The 24,976-nt window shown below is 38.6% G+C and overlaps 3 protein-coding genes across 3 annotated transcripts in view; 1 reads left to right on the forward strand and 2 right to left on the reverse strand.

Moving 5' to 3' along the window:
* The window catches only part of LOC134745368 (GRIP and coiled-coil domain-containing protein 1), a 38,985-nt gene extending 30,422 nt beyond the window's left edge, over positions 1-8,563 (reverse strand). Inside the window, exons 1-7 of the mRNA XM_063679404.1 lie at positions 8,287-8,563; positions 8,014-8,109; positions 7,640-7,749; positions 5,408-5,553; positions 3,860-3,942; positions 2,493-2,665; positions 1,467-1,709 (exon numbers count right to left, since the gene is read on the reverse strand). Of these exons, the coding sequence (XP_063535474.1) occupies positions 1,467-1,709; positions 2,493-2,665; positions 3,860-3,942; positions 5,408-5,553; positions 7,640-7,749; positions 8,014-8,109; positions 8,287-8,371 (936 nt within the window). The 5' untranslated portion in view covers positions 8,372-8,563. The remainder of the gene's footprint in view (positions 1-1,466; positions 1,710-2,492; positions 2,666-3,859; positions 3,943-5,407; positions 5,554-7,639; positions 7,750-8,013; positions 8,110-8,286) is intronic.
* A 321-nt stretch (positions 8,564-8,884) lies between these two features.
* Positions 8,885-19,497, forward strand: LOC134745442 (L-2-hydroxyglutarate dehydrogenase, mitochondrial). The gene is made up of 4 exons (XM_063679482.1): positions 8,885-9,342; positions 12,371-13,240; positions 16,210-16,430; positions 18,495-19,497. Exons 1-4 carry the CDS (start codon positions 9,275-9,277, stop codon positions 18,683-18,685), a joined length of 1,350 nt encoding a protein of 449 aa, XP_063535552.1. The 5' UTR covers positions 8,885-9,274; the 3' UTR covers positions 18,686-19,497.
* A 210-nt stretch (positions 19,498-19,707) lies between these two features.
* Positions 19,708-24,241, reverse strand: LOC134745464 (post-GPI attachment to proteins factor 2). The gene is made up of 3 exons (XM_063679511.1): positions 23,754-24,241; positions 22,836-23,054; positions 19,708-22,210 (listed from the first exon to the last, which is right to left on the reverse strand). Exons 1-3 carry the CDS (start codon positions 24,163-24,165, stop codon positions 22,083-22,085), a joined length of 759 nt encoding a protein of 252 aa, XP_063535581.1. The 5' UTR covers positions 24,166-24,241; the 3' UTR covers positions 19,708-22,082.
* Between the last annotated feature and the right edge of the window lie 735 nt (positions 24,242-24,976).

Genomic DNA, 24,976 nt, shown 5'->3' on the forward strand with positions numbered 1-24,976 from the left:
CGAGTGGACGCTGGTAGAGAAACGTGAGACGACTTTGACACCTTCCTCTACAACTGGCCCGAGAAAGCACAAAATCTCCACAGTTCTGCCACCCTGCCTTCTAGAAGATAGTTCAAGAGACACTTACTCTGCACGCTCATGTCCGCCAGCCTGCCGTTCATGGCATCCTGGAGTGACTGGATGAGTTGCTGGTCCCTCCGTCTCCTGGCATCATACTGTCCGACGGTGGCGGACAGTTCTGCCACCCTGCCTTCTAGAAGATAGTTCAATAGACACTTACTCTGCACGCTCATGTCCGCCAGCCTGCCGTTCATGGCATCCTGGAGTGACTGGATGAGTTGCTGGTCCCTCCGTCTCCTGGCATCATACTGTCCGACGGTGGCGGACAGTTCTGCCACCCTGCCTTCTAGAAGATAGTTCAAGAGACACTTACTCTGCACGCTCATGTCCGCCAGCCTGCCGTTCATGGCATCCTGGAGTGACTGGATGAGTTGCTGGTCCCTCCGTCTCCTGGCATCATACTGTCCGACGGTGGCGGACAGTTCTGCCACCCTGCCTTCTAGAAGATAGTTCAAGAGACACTTACTCTGCACGCTCATGTCCGCCAGCCTGCCGTTCATGGCATCCTGGAGTGACTGGATGAGTTGCTGGTCCCTCCGTCTCCTGGCATCATACTGTCCGACGGTGGCGGACAGTTCTGCCACCCTGCCTTCTAGAAGATAGTTCAAGAGACACTTACTCTGCACGCTCATGTCCGCCAGCCTGCCGTTCATGGCATCCTGGAGTGACTGGATGAGTTGCTGGTTCCTCCGTCTCCTGGCATCATACTGTCCGACGGTGGCGGACAGTTCTGCCACCCTGCCTTCTAGAAGATAGTTCAAGAGACACTTACTCTGCACGCTCATGTCCGCCAGCCTGCCGTTCATGGCATCCTGGAGTGACTGGATGAGTTGCTGGTCCCTCCGTCTCCTGGCATCATACTGTCCGACGGTGGCGGACAGTTCTGCCACCCTGCCTTCTAGAAGATAGTTCAAGAGACACTTACTCTGCACGCTCATGTCCGCCAGCCTGCCGTTCATGGCATCCTGGAGTGACTGGATGAGTTGCTGGTCCCTCCGTCTCCTGGCATCATACTGTCCGACGGTGGCGGACAGTTCTGCCACCCTGCCTTCTAGAAGATAGTTCAAGAGACACTTACTCTGCACGCTCATGTCCGCCAGCCTGCCGTTCATGGCATCCTGGAGTGACTGGATGAGTTGCTGGTCCCTCCGTCTCCTGGCATCATACTGTCCGACGGTGGCGGACAGTTCTGCCACCCTGCCTTCTAGAAGATAGTTCAAGAGACACTTACTCTGCACGCTCATGTCCGCCAGCCTGCCGTTCATGGCATCCTGGAGTGACTGGATGAGTTGCTGGTCCCTCCGTCTCCTGGCATCATACTGTCCGACGGTGGCGGACAGTTCTGCCACCCTGCCTTCTAGAAGATAGTTCAAGAGACACTTACTCTGCACGCTCATGTCCGCCAGCCTGCCGTTCATGGCATCCTGGAGTGACTGGATGAGTTGCTGGTCCCTCCGTCTCCTGGCATCATACTGTCCGACGGTGGCGGACAGTTCTGCCACCCTTCCTTCTAGAAGGGCGACTCGTTCTTCTTGGCGAGCGCAGATCTTGTGAGCTGATTCTTCGGCGCGTTTTACTTTTATTTGCTCCTGTGGATTAAAGAAATTAATTAATTTTGTATATAATTTGACTTTAATGGCATTACCTTTTGATTATATTTGCATGCAACAGTTAAATGTAGTCAACTTCTCAAATACTTTTGTGCCAACGCTGTTACCTGTTTACAAATATGTAAATCATTTAACTTTAAGTGCCACTTGCGCGTTCTTGGTTTAGCCAACTAACTCGGAGTTAACCGTTAACACAGGCTTAAATAATTGTACAGATATATGGGGCCATGGTGCTCAAAAATATCTGAACACGAACTCTAACACCTTGACAATAGAGGTGTGTTCAGATATTTTGTGAGCACCTTGGCCGCCCCGATATATCTGATGGCGACTGTACTGTAAACCCGGAGGTTTAACCGGTCAACTCTGAGTTAGTTTGCTAACTCTGGGACGCACAGGTAGCCCTAAGTTCAAGTTCTGGTTGATTTGGCTAAATTTAGTATTGAAACATTATCAAATTCGCTAAGCTAATCCGTACTGCTATCACTAAAACCGACGACCGGTCTGACCTAGTCGGTAGTGACCCGGCCTGTGAAGCCGATGGTCCTGGGTTCGAATCCCGGTAAGGGCATTTATTTGTGTGATGAGCACAGATATTTGTTCCTGAGTCATGGGTGTTTTCTATGTATTTAAATATTTATATATTATATATATCGTTGTCTGAGTACCCATAACACAAGCCTCCTTGGGCTTACCGTGGGACTTAGTCAATCTGTGAAAGAATGTCCTATAATATTTATTTATTTAAAACCAAAAACTGACCTCTCTGATGGCGACGGAGTGGCTCTGCTCCACCAGAGCGAGCTTGTTCTGCAGCCGCACGAGTAAAGCCGGAGTCTCGACGGTGCGGGCCTCTGCGCGTTGTAAGCGTCGTTGTGCGGCCTCGAGGGAGCTGCTCAGGTCGCGCACTCGCTTCTCAAGCTCCGCTTGGGACGCTGCGTTATGAAGAGATAACGGTTTTTTACGTGCTGTTTTAGTTATTTCGTGTGATCTTAAATAAATGTACTGTAAAAAGTTTGAGAAGGAAAAATACCACAAAAAAAAAACTCCGTACTAAATTGTTGCCATCTTCATCTTCTTAACAATTTTCTGCAATTACATTTGATGTGAAATAAAACTATGAAAACGGATTATATCGCGTATATTGAATTTATAATACATTCCGACGTTTCGAACTCTTTACAGCGTTCGTGGTCAACGGGTGACTAAGGAAAACTACAAAGTGTAAAAATACCCACATACTAAAAATAATGAACCATGGCTGGTTGTACATGCAAAATCGGTTCATAAGGCTAGTTATACACTACAATTATTTTCAAGTAAAGATATATATAAACGCGATAAAAACTACGCCGGCTCCAACCCTACACCTTGGACCCGAGAAGATTTAACTCCCTCCTAAATTGTACGAGGGTATCCCAATATGGGACCGGCAACAAACTCGGCGGGACACATCACTTTGTAGTTTTCCTCAGTCACCCGTTGACCACGAACGCTGTAAAGAGTTCGAAACGTCGGGATGTATTATAAATTCAATATACGCGATATAATCCGTTTTCATAGTTTTATTTCATGAGTAACTATCGCGGTAACCGAAGACAATATTATACATTTGATGTGGTTTTATTCATTTATAAAATTTAAAATGCCCTGTAAATACTACTGCTACTTATTTGCTAAACAAGGCCGTTCCATCGCTTTGCCGCTGTCACTGTCACATTTCGCAAGAAAGAACGGGAAAGATCATACGCGCCAAGTGTCAATTTTGATCTAATTTTGTAGATTTTTATTTATTTTAAAAACGTTACCTTACAATATCGAAATTCGAAAGCTATGAAATTACTATTTAAGTTAAGATTGTTTTTTCTTCTTTTTTGTTTATAGTATCACATAATAAATAACCGAGTAAAGTAGGATTAAAAGTCAGAGTTAGAGGTTACTTTGGGAATTAATTGTATCGAGCGAAGTGTCGTAATTCGTGTATCGGAAGCTATGTTGTTAAAGATAATATAGTCAAGAACTACATATATTTTTTTCCACGTCTACGAATATCAACGCCTCTTACAAAAACATGATCATATAAGGAGATTTTTCGCCTTCTGGCTCAGGGAACCACCTTAACAACTTACATTGAGCCTCTGTTGATTGTCCAACTTTGTCTTCTAACTTTTCCTTAGTTTTCCTTTCCGAATTCAATTTTAAGTGAAGTTCTCTGAAACCATCATTTCTTTTTTAACAAAAACGTACCACTAGACTTATATTGACCGGGATATAGACCGTGATTACCTTGGCAAGAATGAGGGTAGACCGAGCGCCTTCAGTCACCCGTGAACATGATGCATGTAAATGCGTCGAAATATCGGGAGCTCATAAATATCATGAACGGGTGCTGTTTGTGGAGACCGGTCTGTTTAAGTTTACACGGGCTTCATTTTACCTATGTAACTTTACTTTTGAGTGGCATTAACGTGAGGCACTTCATTCGGTTCTTGTCTGTTTGTCTGATTTAATATTTTGTCTTTTTATTAATTATAAAACAATTCAAGTCTCGGAGACCCTTTACATCTCTGGATAATTTGATGATCTTTTTTATTATTATATACATTTTATCTCTGACACCTAGAGACTTTTACATCTCTAAACAATTTTAGTACTTCTGTTATTTGTATAGTTTTTATTAGTTTTTTTTTCTTGTGTAATTTAACATTTATATTTATGTAATTGTTTTTTGTAATTTTGGGTTAATTTTATTGTTTGTAAAAATTGAGATGTAAAAGTGCCCCTGTGGCCTATTTGCTGAATAAATGTTTGATGTAATAATACAAAAGCTAATATCTATATGTCTCAATGTCTATATCCCGGTCAATATAAATCTAGTGAAACTAACCTCGAATCATTCAAAACTCTAAAAATGTACAAAACAAAATAAAGTAGTAAAGCTTAAGTGTTCATAATTATCTATTTACTACTCTATTGCCTAGAAAATAAGGCTTATTTCTTCTGAAAAAACTTGGTTTGTACTTGACCAGAATTTGAGTAACCTTTTAATACTATAGTTGAGTAAGTTAGTGAGGATGTCACTCTTCCACGCTAAAACAGCTGAACAGATTTTGATGCAACTTGGCTCTTGACGTGGGATATTTTTATATCAGTCATTAGATACTGAAAATTATTTACTATACATTAAAGATAGATATAACTCCGTAATAGATGGATACAGTCTCAGGAAAAGACGTGCCTCGAAAATCAAGAAAATGTTATTCTCGATCAGATGGCGCCACTACCTTTTGCCTACGGTCGAATAGATGGCGTTGACGGTTTCGTTTGTAATTTAACAATTTTAACGCATATCAGTGAAAGAACTTGGGTCAAAATCATATAAAAATAATAAATTCAAATAAATAAATCATTTATCCATGTATAAATACATATTTTGATATTTTTTTCTTTTTTTAGTTTTAATTGTGTCGATAGATGGCAGTGAATTTACTGTGGCTACAAAATTTACTATGACAGTACCGCTCTATCCTATTTATACATATACATATACTGTGCAAGATGTCCCCAATATTTATTTATTTATTTATACTAAAATTATAAAGCGGCTTTTGGAAGTCAAAGAGTTTTCTACAAGTTTCCTGTCTTTCCATCGTTCTCACTTCCCGAACCCAACTTACTTTAACATGGCTGCATGATCTGCCCTCTCATTCTCTCGCTCCTGTATCTCGTAGGCTAACTTAGCCTTAAGATTGTTGACTTCAACGTGGTGTTGCTGTATCATCGCTTTGGTTTCCTCTCGCATTGCAGACAACATGTTTTCATACTGAAAATCCACAGAAATAAATATACCATAGATTTAGATTCATTTATATCTCAATAAGTATTACATGTTATACATGTGTGTGTGTGTCACGTGTGTGTGTTATTATAGAAGACGCAAATGCATCTACTTCGCGTGTCCGAACCCCGACCAAGCGTCGAAGTTGACCGTCGCTCTTTACAGTCCACGCGCGTCAGTTGTTGCAGCCGGACGTCCGTGAAAACTTAAAAAATAACGCAAATACTTATAATAAGAGTTTAAAATACTTTAATTTATTTATTGTGACATTGAATTCAAATTATGTTTTTTTTTTTACTTTTACTTTTACAATTGCCAAAATCGGAATGTATGGAATGTTATTAATTTTTTTATCTTTTATCACTTTTACAATGTTATTATTTGATGATTATTATTATCATATTTTATTTCTTTACACAAATTACGGTAGATATATTATAATGAAATGTTTTAATAGGTATTAGATAGTAAGTTAAACATTGTTGTTGTGCCCTAACAGGGTGTCATGAATTTACTAACTTTATTTGTAACACCTTATTTTATGTATCATGACTGACATACGAAATGGGGAATGTTACCGGGAACGGCACAACTCTAATCATGACTGTGCAATAAATGAAATATGAAAATGCTTCGTTGCATGATAATAAACTGCAACAGCCCAAAAATTGCGAGCACCCAAAGGCAAGAACATATTTCCTATCACTGATAAGTAATTTTAAAATTATATTATGCGTAAATTTTGTAAGAAAAAGTCGGCACGCTTGGTTTCAATACAAATCGTGGTATTTGCGTCATCTAGCGCAATATTAAATTTGTGTAAAAAACCACATTTTATACAATAATAATTAATAATAATTCAGCCTATGTACGTCCCACTGTTGGGCACAGGCCTCTCATGCGCTAGAGGGCTTGGGCTATAGTCCCTACCAGGGACCGGACAACCCTTTCCGCGATAAAACCCTTTCAATGGGCAACACTTAAACACGGCTAACACATTGAAAGACTTTCCCTTTTGAACTGCAAGCCCATTCATACCCTTACCTTTGACCAACCCTTACCGAAAAGCTAACCAAAAATAAGGCTAGCTCTTAATAAGGGTTACCCTTATCTTTAAGCGCTTTTTATAAAGGTTTCCCTTTGCGTGAAAGAGACAAGATTAGTATATATCTACGGTAGTGTATGAAAAGGAAAGAAAATACGTGCCTAGTCAAAGAACGCCGCCGTCGCCGCCGACGATCGCTCGGATTCGAAGTAATGTTATGAACAAGGTAGACGACTTAAATTAGCACGCTTATATGCTAAAAGGGAAGCCCTTTATAAGGCTAACCCTTATAAGCAATATGCAAGGTGTTGGTGAGCGGATGATAAGGGTTTTGTAAGGGTATTTGGGCTACCGATTACTCAAATGTGGTAGCTTTATATAAGGGTTTTTAAAACCAAAACAAAGGGTTTCGTCTGGCAAAGGGTATGGTGAGTTAAGCCTTATGCAATACCCTTATAAAACCCCGATAAGGGATAGCGGGCCAGTCCCTGGTCCCTACGCCAGCCCAATGCGGATTGGGTACTTCACATTCACCTTTGAATTTTTCGCAGATGTATGCAGGTTTCCTCACAAAAGCTAGTGGTAAATATCAAATGATATTTCGTTCATATATTCCGAAAAACTCATTGGCACAAGCCAGGTTTTGAACCCGCGACCTCCTGATTGAAAGTCGGATATCCACTCGGCCACCACCGCTCACATTTTATACATAGGTAAATTGAAATTAAGATTTATTTATAAAAATCTATTTTTCCTTTTATTATTATTATTTATATTCTATAAAAGGAAAAATGGAAGAGAATAATTTTGAGTCAGATTCAAAGACATCTTTGAGTTCAAAGTGACAGAAGGATTCACCGGGTTTGTCCAAATACCAGTAGCTCAGTTGGTTAGAACAACTGAGCTGTTGTTCCAGAAGTTTGAATCTTGTTCAAGATTTACTTTGTTTCTTTTAAAAATTGTAATTTTATGCTAAAATTAGCTTTATTTAGAAACCTTGCCTAAGGAATTCAAACAAAGGTTTACCTTTTCCCTTGTGACTTTCTTGTCGGCTTGGAATGCTTCCTCCATCCGGGACTTCTCCGCAGTCAGCGTGGACAAAGACTCGGTCAGGGCGGCCACTGAATCATCTGTAACTAGCCAAATCAAATAGTTTAGGGACATTATTACATGCACTGACTTAGCCCCTTAGTAAACAAAGCTTATATGGGTACATAACTAAATACATAGAAACAAATAGTTGTCATGAACACATTGAACACACAAAGATATACTGGGATACAAACCCATGAATTCGAACATCATAAGCAGAGTTACTAACAACTATAAAAGGACGCCAGCAGTCCCCTACAAATGGTAAGGAAATTTTATTTAGTGCTATTAAAAACAACAACAAACACCTCCTTCTGCTGCATTTTCTGTTTTGTTTAAAGCCTTGAGACTGATCTCCAACGCTTCCTTCTCTTTAGCCAACCCTTTATATGCTGCAACTACATCTGAAACATCCGCAAACGAAAATTAACATGTAGCCTAACAACTCGACAGATGGCAGTGAATTTACTGGGGTTACAAAATTTACTATGACAGTACCGCTCTAGTATAAGTTACTCTATGATTCGGACTATTACTACGATTGCAGTTAGTGCGTTTTGCTTCGTAAATATACTTTATACCTCTAAGTCTAGCCTCGTAGCGCTTAATTTGGTCTGCTTGCTTCGTAATCGTCGAAATCAACTCCTGTTTCGACAGAGACTCCATAATTATTCACTCAAGTCAAGAACACATACGGAAACTTAGCGAGCGGTACTAGCTTCTCCCTTCTAGGTAAGGAATAGGTTTTTAAACTTCTTAATCTCTTGCACCAGGGCAACAGTTCAAAACTTAATTAAATCAACGCATTAAAATAATTTAACATAAACATATTGCAAAGTAAAGAATTCTAAAGTTCTCCTTATGTTCTCATCTCATCAGCTGTCATTTGTTTTTTTTTTTAAGCTCTGAAGCCATTATGAAGCGTTCGTTAATTGACCAAATACGTACATACAAATTCATTGTGGTTTGTAATGTAAACGCGATTTTCTCTAACAATTCATGCTGTATTCCCTTAATATGGGAAACAAAAGTGACACAACACACTAAGACAAACCACGAAATCTGTAGAAGCTCCATTTATCGGTATAATGATTCGTTTAAAGAACTAAAGAATTTGAACGCACTTTTAGTAATGAACTGTCAATGTCATCACTGACAGTCATTTTACTCAATTTTGTCAACAAGAGCAAGTGCGAGTCAAGGTCTTCGCGATTACCTACTCGAATATTTAGCTATAATATTCCATTGCTAACTCGTGATCGGTCAGAGAATCATGGAAACTCGCTTAAAATAATATAATTTTATAGGAGCAAATTAGTACTACTACTAACTCCTCAATAGTTGACTCATTCAAATACCTAATTGATTTATTTGTGCCTTCGCTTCGCCCAAATTACAATAGTATAGTACTTAAATTAATGGGCTTCATTACTCGTTAATAACTTCGCGAATTCGTAGTTCGTTTTGGTACCCATAAGTATGCGCAGTTCTTCATAAGATTATAGAAGTTTCAAACTTTTATTATATTTTTTAAGTGTTAGTTTCTTCGCACTCGCAGTAAATCTAAACATGTCTATCATAAGTAAATGCTTGTTTACTAAGGGGTTATCTAGTGTTATTGGTGCGCAGAATATTCGGTAAGTACTTAGTTATTGCTATTTTTATTTTGCCCAGTTATTTTTAATATGGATGTTTTAAATTATTAGTTATTATCATTAGCTTATAAATGGCCCCTTGCTCGGATTGTCCTGTTATGAAATATAGACGCAATCTTAAGATCTTAATCGTAAGAGAGCAGTAATGCATGTGGTTTCCAAGCCAAGGGTTGTGCAGTCAAGGGCATAAATATATATACATTCCCAAAGTTTCAAAAATATGTGTACGCTCTTACACCTTAGACAATAAAGTCGTGTTCACATAATTTGAGCTATTTGTCTGTATCAATATTTTTGCCTTCGACTGTATGTTCAAACCTTGGCATATACCAATGAATTTTCCAATAAGCTTGTAGGTATGAAATATCATTTATTATAACTATCTAACTATTCCTAGGTGAATAAAAGCATGGTAAGGCAACCAGCATTCATTTGCAAAGAAATTCAGAGATGTGTGAAGCTTAGTGTTGGGATACTTGTGATTAATGCTCAAACGCTCTTGTAGAATTGGAGGGCCTGTAGTTTTATGTATACACCATGTTTTTTTTTAATTAATTTCAAGGGTGCAATTGCATTCCTGTGCTTAAATCAACTCCATTTGGAGATAATCAATATTTTTTTTCTGATAAGGCCCCTATGAGCGTGTACACTTGCCTTAGGGCCTGTTTACATACTGATTAGTATTTGGTACAAGTTCATACATTTGCTACTAAACTTTTTTTTTTTTAAACTGATCGGCGATTGGCCTTAGTCACACCTGATGGAAAGTGACGACAGGGCCTAACACCCTATCTCTAGTACTATCTCGAAATGACATTGATATGTCAGTTTTCAATTATTTGGTTGAGTTAATAGTAGATTGTGTCACAAGGGAGCAAAATTACATATTTACGGCGAGGGTGTACATTGAATCGAAAGCGAAGGATTCTATAATTGAATCCTGAGCGTAGCGAGGGATTCTAAAATAGAATCCTGAGCGTAATGAGGGATTCAAGTGTTAACGCCCAAGGTGGAAATAATTTTGCTACCATGTGACACATGCTGTTTTTCACATCACCTATGAGGAAATTGTTCCAAAATAATATTTCACCTAAAACAATTGTATACAAATTAGAAAAAAAAATCATGTACTAGAACAGAAAAGAGCCACTTTGATCTCCCCTAGCAGGGAAGAAAAGTGCCACTTTGATCCCTCCTAGCGGGGAAGAAGAAGCCCTTTTTCGAATAGGTGATGTGAAAATGTAATTCGCATGTTATAACAACGCTATATGCAATCATTTAATAATTACTTTTAGTAAAAAAAATATATTTTTAATTAACTATGCCATTTAGTTTTCTTAAACATACTTAACCATACCCCGAAGTTAACGAAATTCAATAGTTATTTGTGCAACAAGAGAGGAAAGTTGGTTTTTCTTGCGAGTGTTTATTTATTAGTTCGCTACGCTCAAGATTCTACCTTAGAATCACTCGCTTCGCTCGTGATTCAATTATAGAATCTTTCGCTTTCTCGGGACTCAAAAACACGAGATGTAAAATAACTTTGCTCTCGTGTTGCACACATAATTTTTCACCTCAGTAGTAAGAACATATTAAAGGTTAAAATGTATTTCGAATTACACAGAATAAACAGAAAAAAAGTATTATAATATGTACGATACGATAAGATACGATACGAGACGATACGAGACGAGACGAGACGAGACCGGACCGGACCGGACCGGACAGGACCGGACCGGACTGGACCGGACCGGACCGTACCGTACCGTACCGTACCGTACCGCACCGTACCGTAAAAAAAATGTAATAAAAGTATGAAGTTCATGGCCTTCACTAAATTAAAAAGCTACATTGTTTCACTCCCTGGAGTGAGGAAAGTCGCACTTTCCTCACTCCAGGGAGTGACGAAAGTAGGCTTGTTCGAGCTGCTGAGGTGAAAAATATTTATCAGTACGGTTTTTACTCACTATTATTTTTAGTCGCTTTTGGCGACATGTTTGGATAAATATTTTGAAATATGTCTCACGATAGTTTAAGTGCGATTAACGGAATTCAATAAAAATATAGTGTATATATTTTTGTGATGGTGTTGTGTCATATCTCACAAATAGACTGCTCACAGGCAAATATAAAAAGACATCTAATATGTCTCTAATTTGTTCTGTGATACAAATAATATGATTTTCATATAATTCTGTACATATAATAAACTAGTTAATGTAAATGATGTAAGACATTTATTGTTCTGATAACAAGTATTACATCGTATTACATCATTGATAAAGAAATATGAATGGGGACAATACTTGATAATTATTGCTATGATTTGTTTACTATGTAGAGGATAATTAAACCATTAATATTCTCTGTCATCTGTTTGTACCAGGTAAGATTTTGTAAAATATTACAGTGAGATATTTTCTTTAGAATAATATCGGATCAGTTGATTACTTGTTTGACACCAACTGCAAATACTAGAAAAGTATTAATTAGGTTAGAACTGCGACCTTCACAGAAACCAACTGCTACTACAAAACAGTTAGTGGGCAGTGAGATTTTTGAAGGACAAAATGAAAGGGTAGTATGATGGCCAATATTTTTTGTTTAAAATTTCAGCTGATTAGCAAAGGTTGATTAGACATTTTGCTGATCAACTGATATTTCAGCTAACCAATTTTTTGGGATCAGTTAAATTGTTATCCAAAATGAAATTATTCGCTTACCCACTGCTTGCTTAACAAAATTTTAAATATCGCTTACTGCCGCTCAAATAATTAATTTGCCAACCAAATCAATTTAATTCAATTTAGAGCAGCTCAATATGACGTATGACATTTATTTCGAACTGGTTTAGAAATACTTGTTAACCTTAAGTTGCTGACCAATTATACATTTTGGCTGACCAAATATTTATTTTTGTTCATCAAAATAGGAATATTTTGCAGATCGATTAAATGACACCCAATACTAAATAGGTAGTAAGTAATTATATCTTACTTATTAATTTCAGATCTCTCAGCAATGCAGCCAAATACGACGTAGTAGTCATCGGCGGAGGCATAGTTGGCGCCGCCTCGGCCCGAGAACTCCTCATACGCTACCCCGACCTGAAGATAGCCCTGTTGGAGAAGGAACACCGCTTCGCTCACCACCAGAGCGGCAATAACAGTGGAGTCATCCACGCCGGCATCTACTATAAACCTGGCTCGCTGAAGGCGAAGCTTTGCGTTGAAGGACACAGCTTAGCTTACGAGTATTGCGATAAAAAGAAAGTGCCATATTTAAAATGCGGGAAATTAATCGTAGCCACAGAGCGAGCTGAAATACCTAGGCTCCTAGAACTGTATGATAGAGGACAGAAAAATGGAGTCAAAGATTTGGAACTTATGGACAGGAAACAAATGAAAGATATCGAACCAAACTGTGACGGTTTACAAGGCATCTGGTCTCCGCACACGGGCATTATCAGCTGGGGGGAAGTCACCCGATCTTTCGTTGAGGATTTCTTAGAGCGGGGCGGAAAGAAATATTTAAATTTCGAAGTAAGGAAGTTCGCTGAAGCCGAGGATAGCGAGTATCCTGTGATAATTTCGGATGAGAAAGGGCAAGAAGTGCGAGCATCTTATGTATTAACATGCTGCGGTTTACATTCTGACACGATCGCAGTTTTAACAGGCTGCCCTGAGGAGCCTAAAATAGTCCCTTTCAGAGGCGAATACTTGTATATAGTTAGAGAAAAGAGCGATCTAGTGAAGTCTAATATATACCCGGTGCCGGACCCGAGGTTCCCGTTCTTGGGAGTGCATCTGACGCCGCGGATGGACGGAAGGATCATCGTTGGACCTAATGCAATTCTAGCGTTTGCGAAAGAAGGATACAAGTAAGTTTAAAACCATTTTTTTAGTTACCACCACAACTACGATTCCACATATTGATTGGGAATAAATAAATTGAAATTGATGCTGCCGATCCAAGCAGGTATTATGCTGTTTTCCGATTCCGACAGCAAATTATAGTATAGAAAAGGTACTCCGTTCTCACTTTTATAGATTTTCGACAAATTGTTTAAGCCAGGGATACACTACAACGTCGGCAACATGTCAAACGACATCAAGCGATTTCGCTTGACATATCTGCTGAAATCGCGCGACTATGTCCGTAGCGACATCAGGCGAAGTCATGCAACTTCGCGAAACTTCGCCGGACATATCTGGCTACATCGCGCTACTTATATCCGTAGCAACGTCAGGCGAAGTCGTGCAACTTCGCGAAACTTCGCCGGACATATCTGGCTACATCGCGCTACTTATATCCGTAGCAACGTCAGGCGAAGTCGTGCAACTTCGCAAAACTTCGCCGGACATATCTGGCTACATCGCGCTACTTATATCCGTAGCAACGTCAGGCGAAGTCGTGCAACTTCGCAAAACTTCGCCGGACATATCTGGTTACATCGCGCTACTTATATCCGTAGCAACGTCAGGTAAAGTCGTGCGACTTCGCGAAACTTCGCCGGACATATCTGGCTACATCGCGCTACTTATATCCGTAGCAACGTCAGGCGAAGTCGTGCGACTTCGCGAAACTTCGCCTAACATATACTGGCGACATCGCGAGACTAAATGACACACGCTGGCGACATGTGTCGCGCGATGTTGCCAGACATGTCGAAAGAAAGTCGCGTCACTTCACTCGACGTCGCTGACGACACGTGTCGCAGGACAGGTCCCCTCTCTCCTAGTGTATCCCTAAGCTTATCCTTATCTATATCTATTAACAATAACATAACTCGTCTTTGGACCTAGTTTTCCAATGGCATTGAAATCGGAAACCCAACCGCAGTATAAGTTAGCCGTAAAATCGGTCTCGATATCGGGATCAAAAGGTGTGTCGACCTCCCTCTACCAATAAACACAACCAATCAACCTGGTAGGTTGAGGTCGATCTGCGGTTTCTGCAGATGGCTAATAGAGGATACTAATACCATCGTCGACACAGTTGGATACCTCGATGACGCAAGGAACCGCAGTATAAATTCGGCGTGAAATCGATATCGGGATCAAAACATGTGCAGTTGTGTCGACCTTGCCCTATCATACTCGTATCATGAAACACAAGTAACACAACCAGTCAACCTAACGGGTTGAGGTCGAGCTGCGGTTTTCTGTTGGTCAACACTTAACTGATAATTCGCACCTAAATCTTATTGCAAATACGGAAGGTCCATGGATGACCAGTCAGTCAGTTCAGCCAGCAGAGTTTTTGAACATCGTACTTAGTTTGAAGCGCTGGTGGCCTAGCGGTAAGAGCGTGCGACTTTCAATCCGGAGGTCGCGGGTTCAAACCCAATGAGTTTTTCGGAACTTATGTACGAAATATCATTTGATATTTACCAGTCGCTTTTCGGTGAAGGAAAACATCGCGAGGAAACCGGACTTATTCTTAACAAGGCCGTTCTCCCCCTCTGGGTTGGAAGGTCAGATGGCAGTCGCTTTCGTAAAAACTAGTGCCTACGTCAATTCTTAGGATTAGTTGTCAAGCGGACCCCAGGCTCCCATGAGCCGTGGCAAAATGCCGGGATAACGCTAGGAAGATGATGTACTTAGTAAGCTGTAGTTTGTTAGCTAAACGAGTAATAGGCACAATCTTGCCTGCATGACTGTTGTTACACCTTATGTGCCGTAAGGTTTATTGTAAGGTTAAACTGTGTGGACGATGGTACAGTCAGCAACAAATATAGCCAGTGCGCGGGCAAAGTAACCAAATATATTGACACATCCTTACTTCTATGTTAACACTTAACAGTAACAGTCTTGAAATAAAACTATGAAAACGTAACAGTCTTGTCTAAATCGCAGATGTGTACAAATAATTTACTATTAATGAATCTTATTACCGCGAAATAAGGTCATAGAATGTACACGCATATTTACTAGTAGACCTTATAACATTTAAAACTTTCGCGGTTTGAACACATATTAAATCACATTTACAAACGGGTCTATCGCGAATTTATTTTGTTACCTTTAGTTACCGACGCTTCGACACAGGTTTCACTGTGGTCGCGGCTAACTGACGTCCCAGCAAAACGTCAAAACAGAGATTTGTGTGACTACCCCACGAAAAGTGCATTTAAAGTTTGAGGTAGACATCACATTTTCAAACCACCCACTACACATAAATATTAGTTATTGTCAATAGACCGACACGTAACACTCACAACATCCGCGCACACGTCCGAAGATAGATCCCTTGGCTTTAACTTCTGGATCACTGGTCCCCAAGTTGCCGATAAGACCTTAGACAATAAATGTGCCATTTTCAACCAAAAGGGTATTTATTGTCGCTTGTCAGTAAGGCGCTATTTCCATATAGCTTCAATTAGAAATCAACCTTATCAACAAGCGACAATGTGGTACCTTTTGGTTGTAAACGTCACAAATATTATTGTAAATTTTTTATGAAATCTTATTTCTCCAGTAACAATTACGAGTATTTGAGATGAGACTCGATAACAACTTTATCTTATTAGTTTGTTTGTATTTTGAAACACCTTATCAATACCATGTAAGTACGGCTTGGATAAGGAATGGCGTAGATTTTGAAGTGGTTTTGAATAACAAAGGCAAAGGAACTTTAAACTTGACCTTGGCAGCGGTGCGAATCTCCTCGCTTCGGGCAAACTCGGCTCCGTTCGGCTCATGGATTACTTGTAGTTTTCTCATTTTTTCGCAACTGTATTAAAAAACTTCGTTCGATAAACGTGCGAAAATGTCATTATTAATATGATGAAGTAATGACATACTTTTCGCACTAGCATCGAAATGTAATATTTTACTTTTTTTCCAGATGGGGCGACATAAACATGAAAGAACTAAGAGAAATCTTCAAGTTCCAAGGCTTCCGCCAAGTAGCTACCAAATACGCGTGCTTCGGAGTGAAAGAGATGGCACGATCGTGGCTGATGCCTCTCCAAGTAGCGCAGCTGAGGAAGTTCGTGGTGACTCTGTCTACCGCCGATGTCGAGAGGGGACCGTCAGGCGTTAGAGCGCAGGCTATGGGGAAAGACGGTAAGTGGGAAAGAGATGGCTGATGCCTCTCCAAGTTATTCAAGCAGCGCAGCTGAGGAAGTTTGTGGTGACTCTGTCTACCGCCGATGTCGAGAGGGGACCGTCGGGCGTTAGAGCGCAGGCTATGGGGAAAGACGGTAAGTGGGAAAGAGATGGCTAATGCCTCTCCAAGTTATTCAAGTAGCGCAGCTGAGAAAGTTCGTGGTGACTCTGTCTACCGCCGATGTTGAGAGGGGACCGTCGGGTGCAGAACGCAGGCTGTAGGGAAAGAAGGTAAGTGGGAAAGAGATGGCTAATGCCTCTCCAAGTTATTCAAGTAGCGCAGCTGAGGAAGTTCGTTGTGACTCTATCTACCGCCGAGTTCGAGAGGGGACCGTCGGGTGCAGAACGCAGGCTAGGGAAAGAAGGTAAGTGGGAAAGAGATGCCGCGTGATTATTTACAAAATAACTTCAGAGCGTAGTCAATTTTAGCGTTGTTTTGCCGCCGCGTGCCGTTAGTCACCTGTGCGTTGAAGGTCAACTTACTGTATCTCACTCGCCAGGCTCGGTCACTCGCCGTATTGTGTAGTTATTTGAAATGGAAAATACTCTCTTTATAAATAAATATTTGTCCTAAAGAACTATTGTGTAATATTTGGTTTCGGCATGAAAGACAAATAAAAAAAACCGGCCAAGTGCGAGTCGGACTCGCCCACCGAGGGTTCCGTACTTTTTAGTATTTGTTGTTATAGCGGCAACAGAAATACATCATCTGGGAAAATTTCAACTGTCTAGCTATCACGGTTCATGAGATACAGCCTGGTGACAGACAGACGGAGAGCGGAGTCTTAGTAATAGGGTCCCTTTTTTCCCCCGTCCCCTTTGGGTACGGAACCCTAAAAAATGGTGCGTGTCGTGGAACAGTCGGTTGAAAGTTGAAACGAAGTTAAGAAAAGCCGGTGACGTGTTTCATGTTCATGCCCGTGCTCGTTGTTATGTTATGTTCTTATGTTCATGTTCTCGTGTCCGTATACAGACGGACACGGTTCCATCATCCTCATCCTCATTCTCCTTCTTGCTCAATCGTATGGGTTGGGACGGCAAAATCTTATAAGTACACTCCCCATCCGCCAACCGTCCGATAAGGAACTTCGTTACAAAAAACAGTAAAAAAAATAACAAAACTTCCGTGAGACACAGACATATTAAACATATTTAAACTTAAAATACGTGAGTGGCCCGTTATTAATATGTTTAGTAAAAAAAATATTACAAAATTAAATCAATTCTACGTTTTGAACGTCGTACGATATAAACTAAAGGTGGCCTAAGAATCTAAGTGATAAAACAACCAACCTCATCGAGGGGCTCGTTAAAAGTACATTATTGTCGAGGCTCGGAAGTGGCTACTTGCTGGCTGAGGATTCGTTTTAAACGGACGACCTTGGGAGTCCATTTAAAACGAATCCGAAGCCAGCAAGTAGCCTTCCTGCCGAGTCATATATAGTGCTTTTCTCAAAAATGGCGCAATAAATACAAATATAATAGAAATATTTTACAGAAGCAACGTTCTTGCGTATATATTTTCACAGAAAAAAGTAAAAACAATTGATAAGATTTGCTTTGCCGCCTTTTTTTTTATTTTATTGAAAAACGAAGTGTATTTTTCTGCCGAAAATACGCCAACCTATTTGAGACAGCTAAATAGTCGCAGTACCAACCTAATAATAATAAGTACTGATCATCTGTTTGGCTGTTTAATGGACCTATGCCTTCATTTGATATGGCCACTTAAACTTTTAAAAAGTTTGGAATTCGACAAATAATGGAATTTGTATGCAACATTGCAGTCCCGAAATCGAGACTGCAATGTTTTTAACTTTTTAATTTTTTGACTGACCATAAACTACGCACTTCGCGACTTAATTTTTAACCGGCAACGTCGACTTTGCCGTCCATTTTTGAGAAAAAGTATCTCGATCAGTTGGTAATAAAAATGTATAGTTTTCGATAAAATAGGTGGCTTATATCGAAAGTGAAATTAACCTAAATCATCTAACAAAGTACCTATTTCTTATATTCCAGGTACGTTGATAGAGGATTTCGTGTTTGACTCGCAGCCGGGCTCGGGCGCGGGCGTGGGCGCGCGCGTGCTGCACGTGCGCAACGCGCCCTCGCCCGGCGCCACCTCCTCGCTCGCCATCGCGCGCATGATTGCCGACAAGATGGCGGACCAGTTCCGACTAGCCGACAATACTGACAGAGGCAGCTTATAGAGAACGGGAAACGGGGCTCCGACCAATTAAATCGAATGTCGTCAATTAGCTCCATGCATGAATTTATTTTTATTTTTGGATTCATAATTTATATCGTTGGAACACCGGAAATGATAAAAATACTTTTGTAAACCTTAACATTATTTTATTAAAAAATATTTAAAATGTTGAAAATTTTTGAGCGGTTGAAACGCTCATAATTTTTGGCGCGAATTCGACAGAACGTGATGACGTCACACGTCGGGCGGCCCAACTGACGTTTGCTACTAATGACACTAATCTGTCGAACGCGTGACGTCACGTGGCGTTTCGAGCGTTTCGCTCACTAGCTTTTCGCGGGCAAATTTTTGTACTTTTTATTTATAATTTTAAGTGATTAAATGGTAATTTAAAAACGGAAATGCATTTGTAACATGATATAACGGTAACAAACATCCGAATAAAACATATTTCGTTCAAATATAAACTTCATGCATGAGGCTAATTGCGCCCATTTTTCTAATCTATCTAATTACGTCTTCCGGCAAGACTCGAACTTCCAACCTTTCAGATCATTTATTTTCCATTTTTTTTGTAGTATCGCTTTTGTTGTTAATTGTAAATTGTCGATATAACTTAAGACTCTGGTGCCGTTAATAAATCTTATTTCATAGACATAATTAGTCACCCGCGGTAAATTATTTGTGTTGTTGTGAGAACATATCATACACAATTACACACACACTTTTTTTTTTTAGGGCCTTTTTTTTTCTACTAGGTTTAAGAGATATGTTATGTATGGTGCTAAATTTTAATTCAAAATACCTAATTTAAAGATGTAATTGCAATATATAAAATGTGCAATTCAGATGTATATAGATTTGTTATATAATGAATATACATACATCGTTACATATTAAAATATTTTATTAATGAGGAACTGTGTAAATAAAATAAGTTCGGTATTGTAAATAAATAAACTTTATTCCATTTTATTTTTTTTACTATTAAACAATATTATCAGGGAAGACAGTTAAAATAAGCGAATGACGTTAAATTATTTGTACCTATATTGATAGTAAAATATTCATAACGGTATTTTATGTTATAGTCATATCTAAAAATAAATAAATCTTTCTACAACCCGTCAAAATAAATATAAAATAAACATTCATATGTATTTATGCAATTTTCTATTTAGCAGTACTTAAACTTAAGGTACTTTTAAATTCATTTGATTATGCAGATACCGCAGATATGCTTAGTATTTGTAGAATCGTAATCAATGGAGCCAAAGCATGTACGCCATCTTTACATAAAATAAAATAAATCATTATTATTCAAACAAAAACCATAAAAATGAAAATTTTCAATACAAATTTCGATATTTAACAACAAAACTTCCGTTAGACACAGACACATTAAATATATTAATAACGGGTCACTCACGTATGACACTCCTCGGTACGGAGTGAAACATGTCGAGCGTTTTTTGACTTAAAATATGTAAGAGACCCGTTATTAATATATTTAATATTTCCAGTTACCTTAGAAATACCTGGGCTGCATGATAAAACTTTCGATTCTTCCGTTCAGAGAATAATCGTGAAGCATAATACATATAGCAAAATCTTTATTTATAAAATACTGTTTTTTATACAAAGCCAAAAAATACATTTTGTAGATAATCGCGACATTAAAAAATCCTACTTAAAGCTAGAATTATATTATTGTTTATATATATTGGTATAAAGCCTAACACAAAGTATTTATTTGTTAGTAAGGAATGTTGTAAAATCAGTTAAATGGAGGAAAATTGGCAATGCTACTTAGCCTAAGGGTCAGACAATTCCCGAGAGACCTCCTCGAGGTCCCACTCAACATTAAAGGTTTGATAGGATTCCTCGAGGAGCTGGGCTGGCAGGACTAGCCCCCCCCCCCCCCCCCATGTCACGCAAAATAGGCGCCAGTCGTCGAGTTGCGGAAAACCGCCCGAACTACAATACAATACAAGGGTCAGACATGATATTTTTCATCATCTCTGACACCCATACCTCCGTTACCTTTTGGACGCCAATGACAGATATACGCACCGCAGGTCCAAAGCCAAAGACCGATTAATCAGTCATATACCACAGAGTAACATAGACCTACATGGCTACATGCATATGGATAAAGTTCAATTTCAGTTTTGACACTTCTGTGACGTGGCGTCTGGATGACAGCTTTTGTGTTTGACACGGCGTCGAAAAGGTTAATTATGGTAACTTGTAGGAAGGAAGGACATTTACAACGATTTTCATTAGATAACAACACATAATTGTTAAACCTACTGTATACTGATATGCATGATCCTATGCTATGACGAATTTTCGCTACACACGGTTTCTAACTACTACGGACTGCGGCGTAGCAGTCGGTGCGGGACTGCGCAGTTTCTAAACTTTCTTGTGTTTCACACTGATTTAAACTTTCACGATTTTTACTCATTATTATTCACAACGACGGGACTTATCGCGTAAAATAAGTTTTAAATTTACCTCCGACGTTTCGAGGACGGCGTTGTCCCCGTGGTCTCGGAGAAGTCGGAGGTAAATTTAAAATTTATTTTACGCGATTAAGTCCCCGTTTTCTACCTACAAATTACGTGTTGTAACTTTCTGTTGAAAATTAAAGGCTAGACTATTTTTCAACGCTTGTACCTTTTGTCATAAATTCATGACGATGTCTGTAACTACGCCGGAGTTACTCAGGGGGCTATCATAGCCATGGAGACAATAATTATTAGGGTGAATTGCAAAATATTGTACATGATTAAGTGTAGTTAAGAAGCGGTGATTAGAAGTTAATTGATTCAATTGTGTTACGATAACTATACCATGTAAATTGTATTGTATTTATTGTACTTAATTCATACACATATAAGTCTATAGCATATGCTAACACACTTTCATGCATATAACTTGAATAGAAATAGCTTAATTGTCGTAATCATCAATTAACTTCAGACTCAGATCCTTAACTATGTACAATTTTTTTGTCAGATGACAGATGCATGCGAAGTTATGTGGTCATTTCCATACATTATTAATTGAATGAGAACGAAACTCCGTTTGTATGGGAAGGTGAAATTCGGCCGGGCTTGCCTGGGACTCTTTAAAACCTCTGCCAATACCAACCCCTTAATTTTAAAATGTCAATGAGAACTAATAAATTAATTTTGTAGGCACAATGCTTCTAAATAAAAGAAAAGTTGAAAACCTCACCGTTGAGAATCGAACTTGCGACTCCGGGTTACCAGCCCTTCACTCTACCAACTGAGTTACCAAGACTCACCCATTGACAGCGCTCGAGGCGCTGAGTATTTCCACTCTTCCTTTATTTATAAACATCGTGAGAACCAATTTTTCTAATAATATTATTCCAAATGGATTCCTCCAAAGGATACGCACAGGAACTGCCTTCGGAGATCGTACATCGTTGTCAGGTGGAACATAATGTTGCTGATCACAACGATGTACTCGGAGAACCCAAACAGCGAATACACTGGAAAAGACAATTTTATGATTACTTTCAACAAATAAATTGGAATCACTTTGATACACACCTACCTCATGGCATAGTTAAATAAGTAATGGAATTTCAATTATGCTTTTTAGCAGCAAATTAAATTTTTAAAAAAATTATTAACATTTTATACGATTTTATCAATAGTTGATGAGCAGAGGTCGGACAAATCATCGCAAAACCATCAACAATCATTTATATCTCAAAATAGGACAAGATTTATTAAACTCGTCTTATAAAAAAAAAAAAAAACTATTTCAGAATATTCAAAATTCCATACAATATTGTTAGTACCATCGTTATAGCTATGTGTTAGTAAATACATTAAAAATAAAAACAAAACTTTCAACAATGAAATCACAATCATTATGTACAGTATTTTTGAATAAAATTTCCAGATTATACTCAAAACTGCAGTTCAAAATTGTTCAACTATAGATATCCGAATTTAAACTGTTGTGAGACATACTAATATTAAACCATTACGACAACAAGTGACTAAAACAAGTGAGTCTAAACCGTAAAATGATTTAATAAAACTATACATATAGTATAAAAATGTATTTCTGATATAAGGCTATAAATAAAAATAAAAAAAGCTTACCATAAGGTTCACACAATCTGTTATGTCTTAGGAAGAAGTATGCAGCGAAGGCGAAAGAGCCAATGTTAACCACAAAAGCTCTCCACTTGAGCTTGGTGGACCGCATCTCGGAGCTGGAGACCGTGGCTTTCCGTCTGTACTTGGTCAGCATCATGCAGGTGGACAACATGTACAACACCGATGTCCCAATGAACATTTTGAAGCAAAATTCATGATATGCTGAAATTATACATCGTAAATTATTATCAAAACCACTCGGATATTTCACAAACTAAAATATTTATTCACAGAATAGTAAAAAAAAACCGGCCAAGTGCGAGTCGGACTCGCGCGCCGAGGGTTCCGTACTTTTTACTATTTGTTGTTATAGCGGCAACAGAAATACATCATCTGTGTTCATGAGATATAGCCTGGTGACAGACAGACAGACGGACAGCGGAGTCTTAGTAATGGGGTCCCGTTTTTACCCTTTGGGTACGGAACCCTAAAGATATAAGTAAAAAAATTCTTAATGAAGGAATGCAATCAAAATTTTTATTTAAATAAACAGTTTAGTAAAATCATATAATACTAATTTTTTTTTTAATTTTTCTTAATTTTATTATGTTAATGTTACCTTAATTAATATTGTTTACTTCAAGGATACATTCATGTCATACAAAATAAAACATTACAAAAATCTTAACCTAAACTAGAACCTAACAAACACAAAAACTATTCAAAATGCGCCCCTCGCCCCTCCAGATGCAAAGGAGCCCAGAATATATAATAAAATGACATTATTTCATGGTCTTCCATAGATGGCAAATGGAAACAAAGTAATCAAACAACTAGTTCTGGTATCAGTCAAAAACCTTCAATATGTCATTGCAGTTAACCCAGAAAATAAAATGCATTGCATAATGCAAGGCTACTCACGATAATGGAGGGATGAAGTCCAATGTGTTAGTCCTAATAAAGATAAATTTTCTATAACGTTTAACAATACTGCTAACTTGATAACTATTTCTAGATGATCGCTTATAACGTTCCTGTAATACTCCCATCTCAGGTAAACTAAGAAAAATCTCATAGGCGCGTGAGCGTAAATAGCCGATCTCCATATCGAGCTTTGAGGCTCATAGTTCCCTATGGACGCGGATATAGACGGAAACACATTCGGCACATCACAGTGGGTTTTATTCGCATTTTGAAAATCTTTGTACATAGTAATCAAAACGCAAGTTATGAACGCGAAGAGCGGCAGCGACACGGTGACGAAGCACAGCTTCGTGACTGAAACTCGGCAGAAATATCGTCTTTTTGTCTCATTGTATAGAGGGATATACATTTATTTTCCCTAACTACAATAAATAGTTAATACTGTTTCTATTTCTACACAGTTTGAGCAAGTTTTGTCAATAAAAGTGACAGAAAGCAGTGGACATGGAAAATGACAGTTAATAACTGTCGTTTTCTGTAGAGAGTAACTAGTAAATGTCCGGATTAGCTCTGACATCTAAGAAAACATTTTCATAAGAGGAATTAATGTTATAAATATCAAATTTGGCTTATTGTATTACTAAGTCATATTTATTAATTTATTAGTTTTTTGAAACAAAAAACATTATGTATAGTTGGTCAAACCAATATGTCAGTCAGTAACAACACAACCAGGAAAATTATACTCGTCCCTTTCTTTTGGGTGCTAGTACTAGTGTAAGACGAAGTTAGTATGATTCTCTCTGTCTATGTTTGAAATGAGACAGTCATTTGACAAACTATATTTGCTTTTAACATGTGTGATTACATTTCAATTAGGACCGTCAATAAAAAACGGTTTTGAGCAGTAAAATACATCTAATGTTGCCATAGAAAACTAAAACCCGACATTTATGTGGAAAAACGGTTTCTAAGTTATACCAAGCTCTAAGTAGGTAGGTGCATTACTTAGGTGATATCATGATATGACGCTTATTCGTTTTACATAAGATGCTACATTAAGTCAAATGCTATTATGATACCTATAAAGATAAGCAAAGTTGTAACATGCGCGGACAAGAAAAATGTTTGGATATCGACTAAACTTCCCTATGACAACGTAACACTTAGGCCTGGGCCTAGGTACTGAATATAAACTGTAGTATGAATTTGTGGAAATC

This window comes from Cydia strobilella, chromosome 1 (assembly GCF_947568885.1).
Source record: "Cydia strobilella chromosome 1, ilCydStro3.1, whole genome shotgun sequence".
NCBI classification, from domain to species: domain Eukaryota; kingdom Metazoa; phylum Arthropoda; class Insecta; order Lepidoptera; family Tortricidae; genus Cydia; species Cydia strobilella.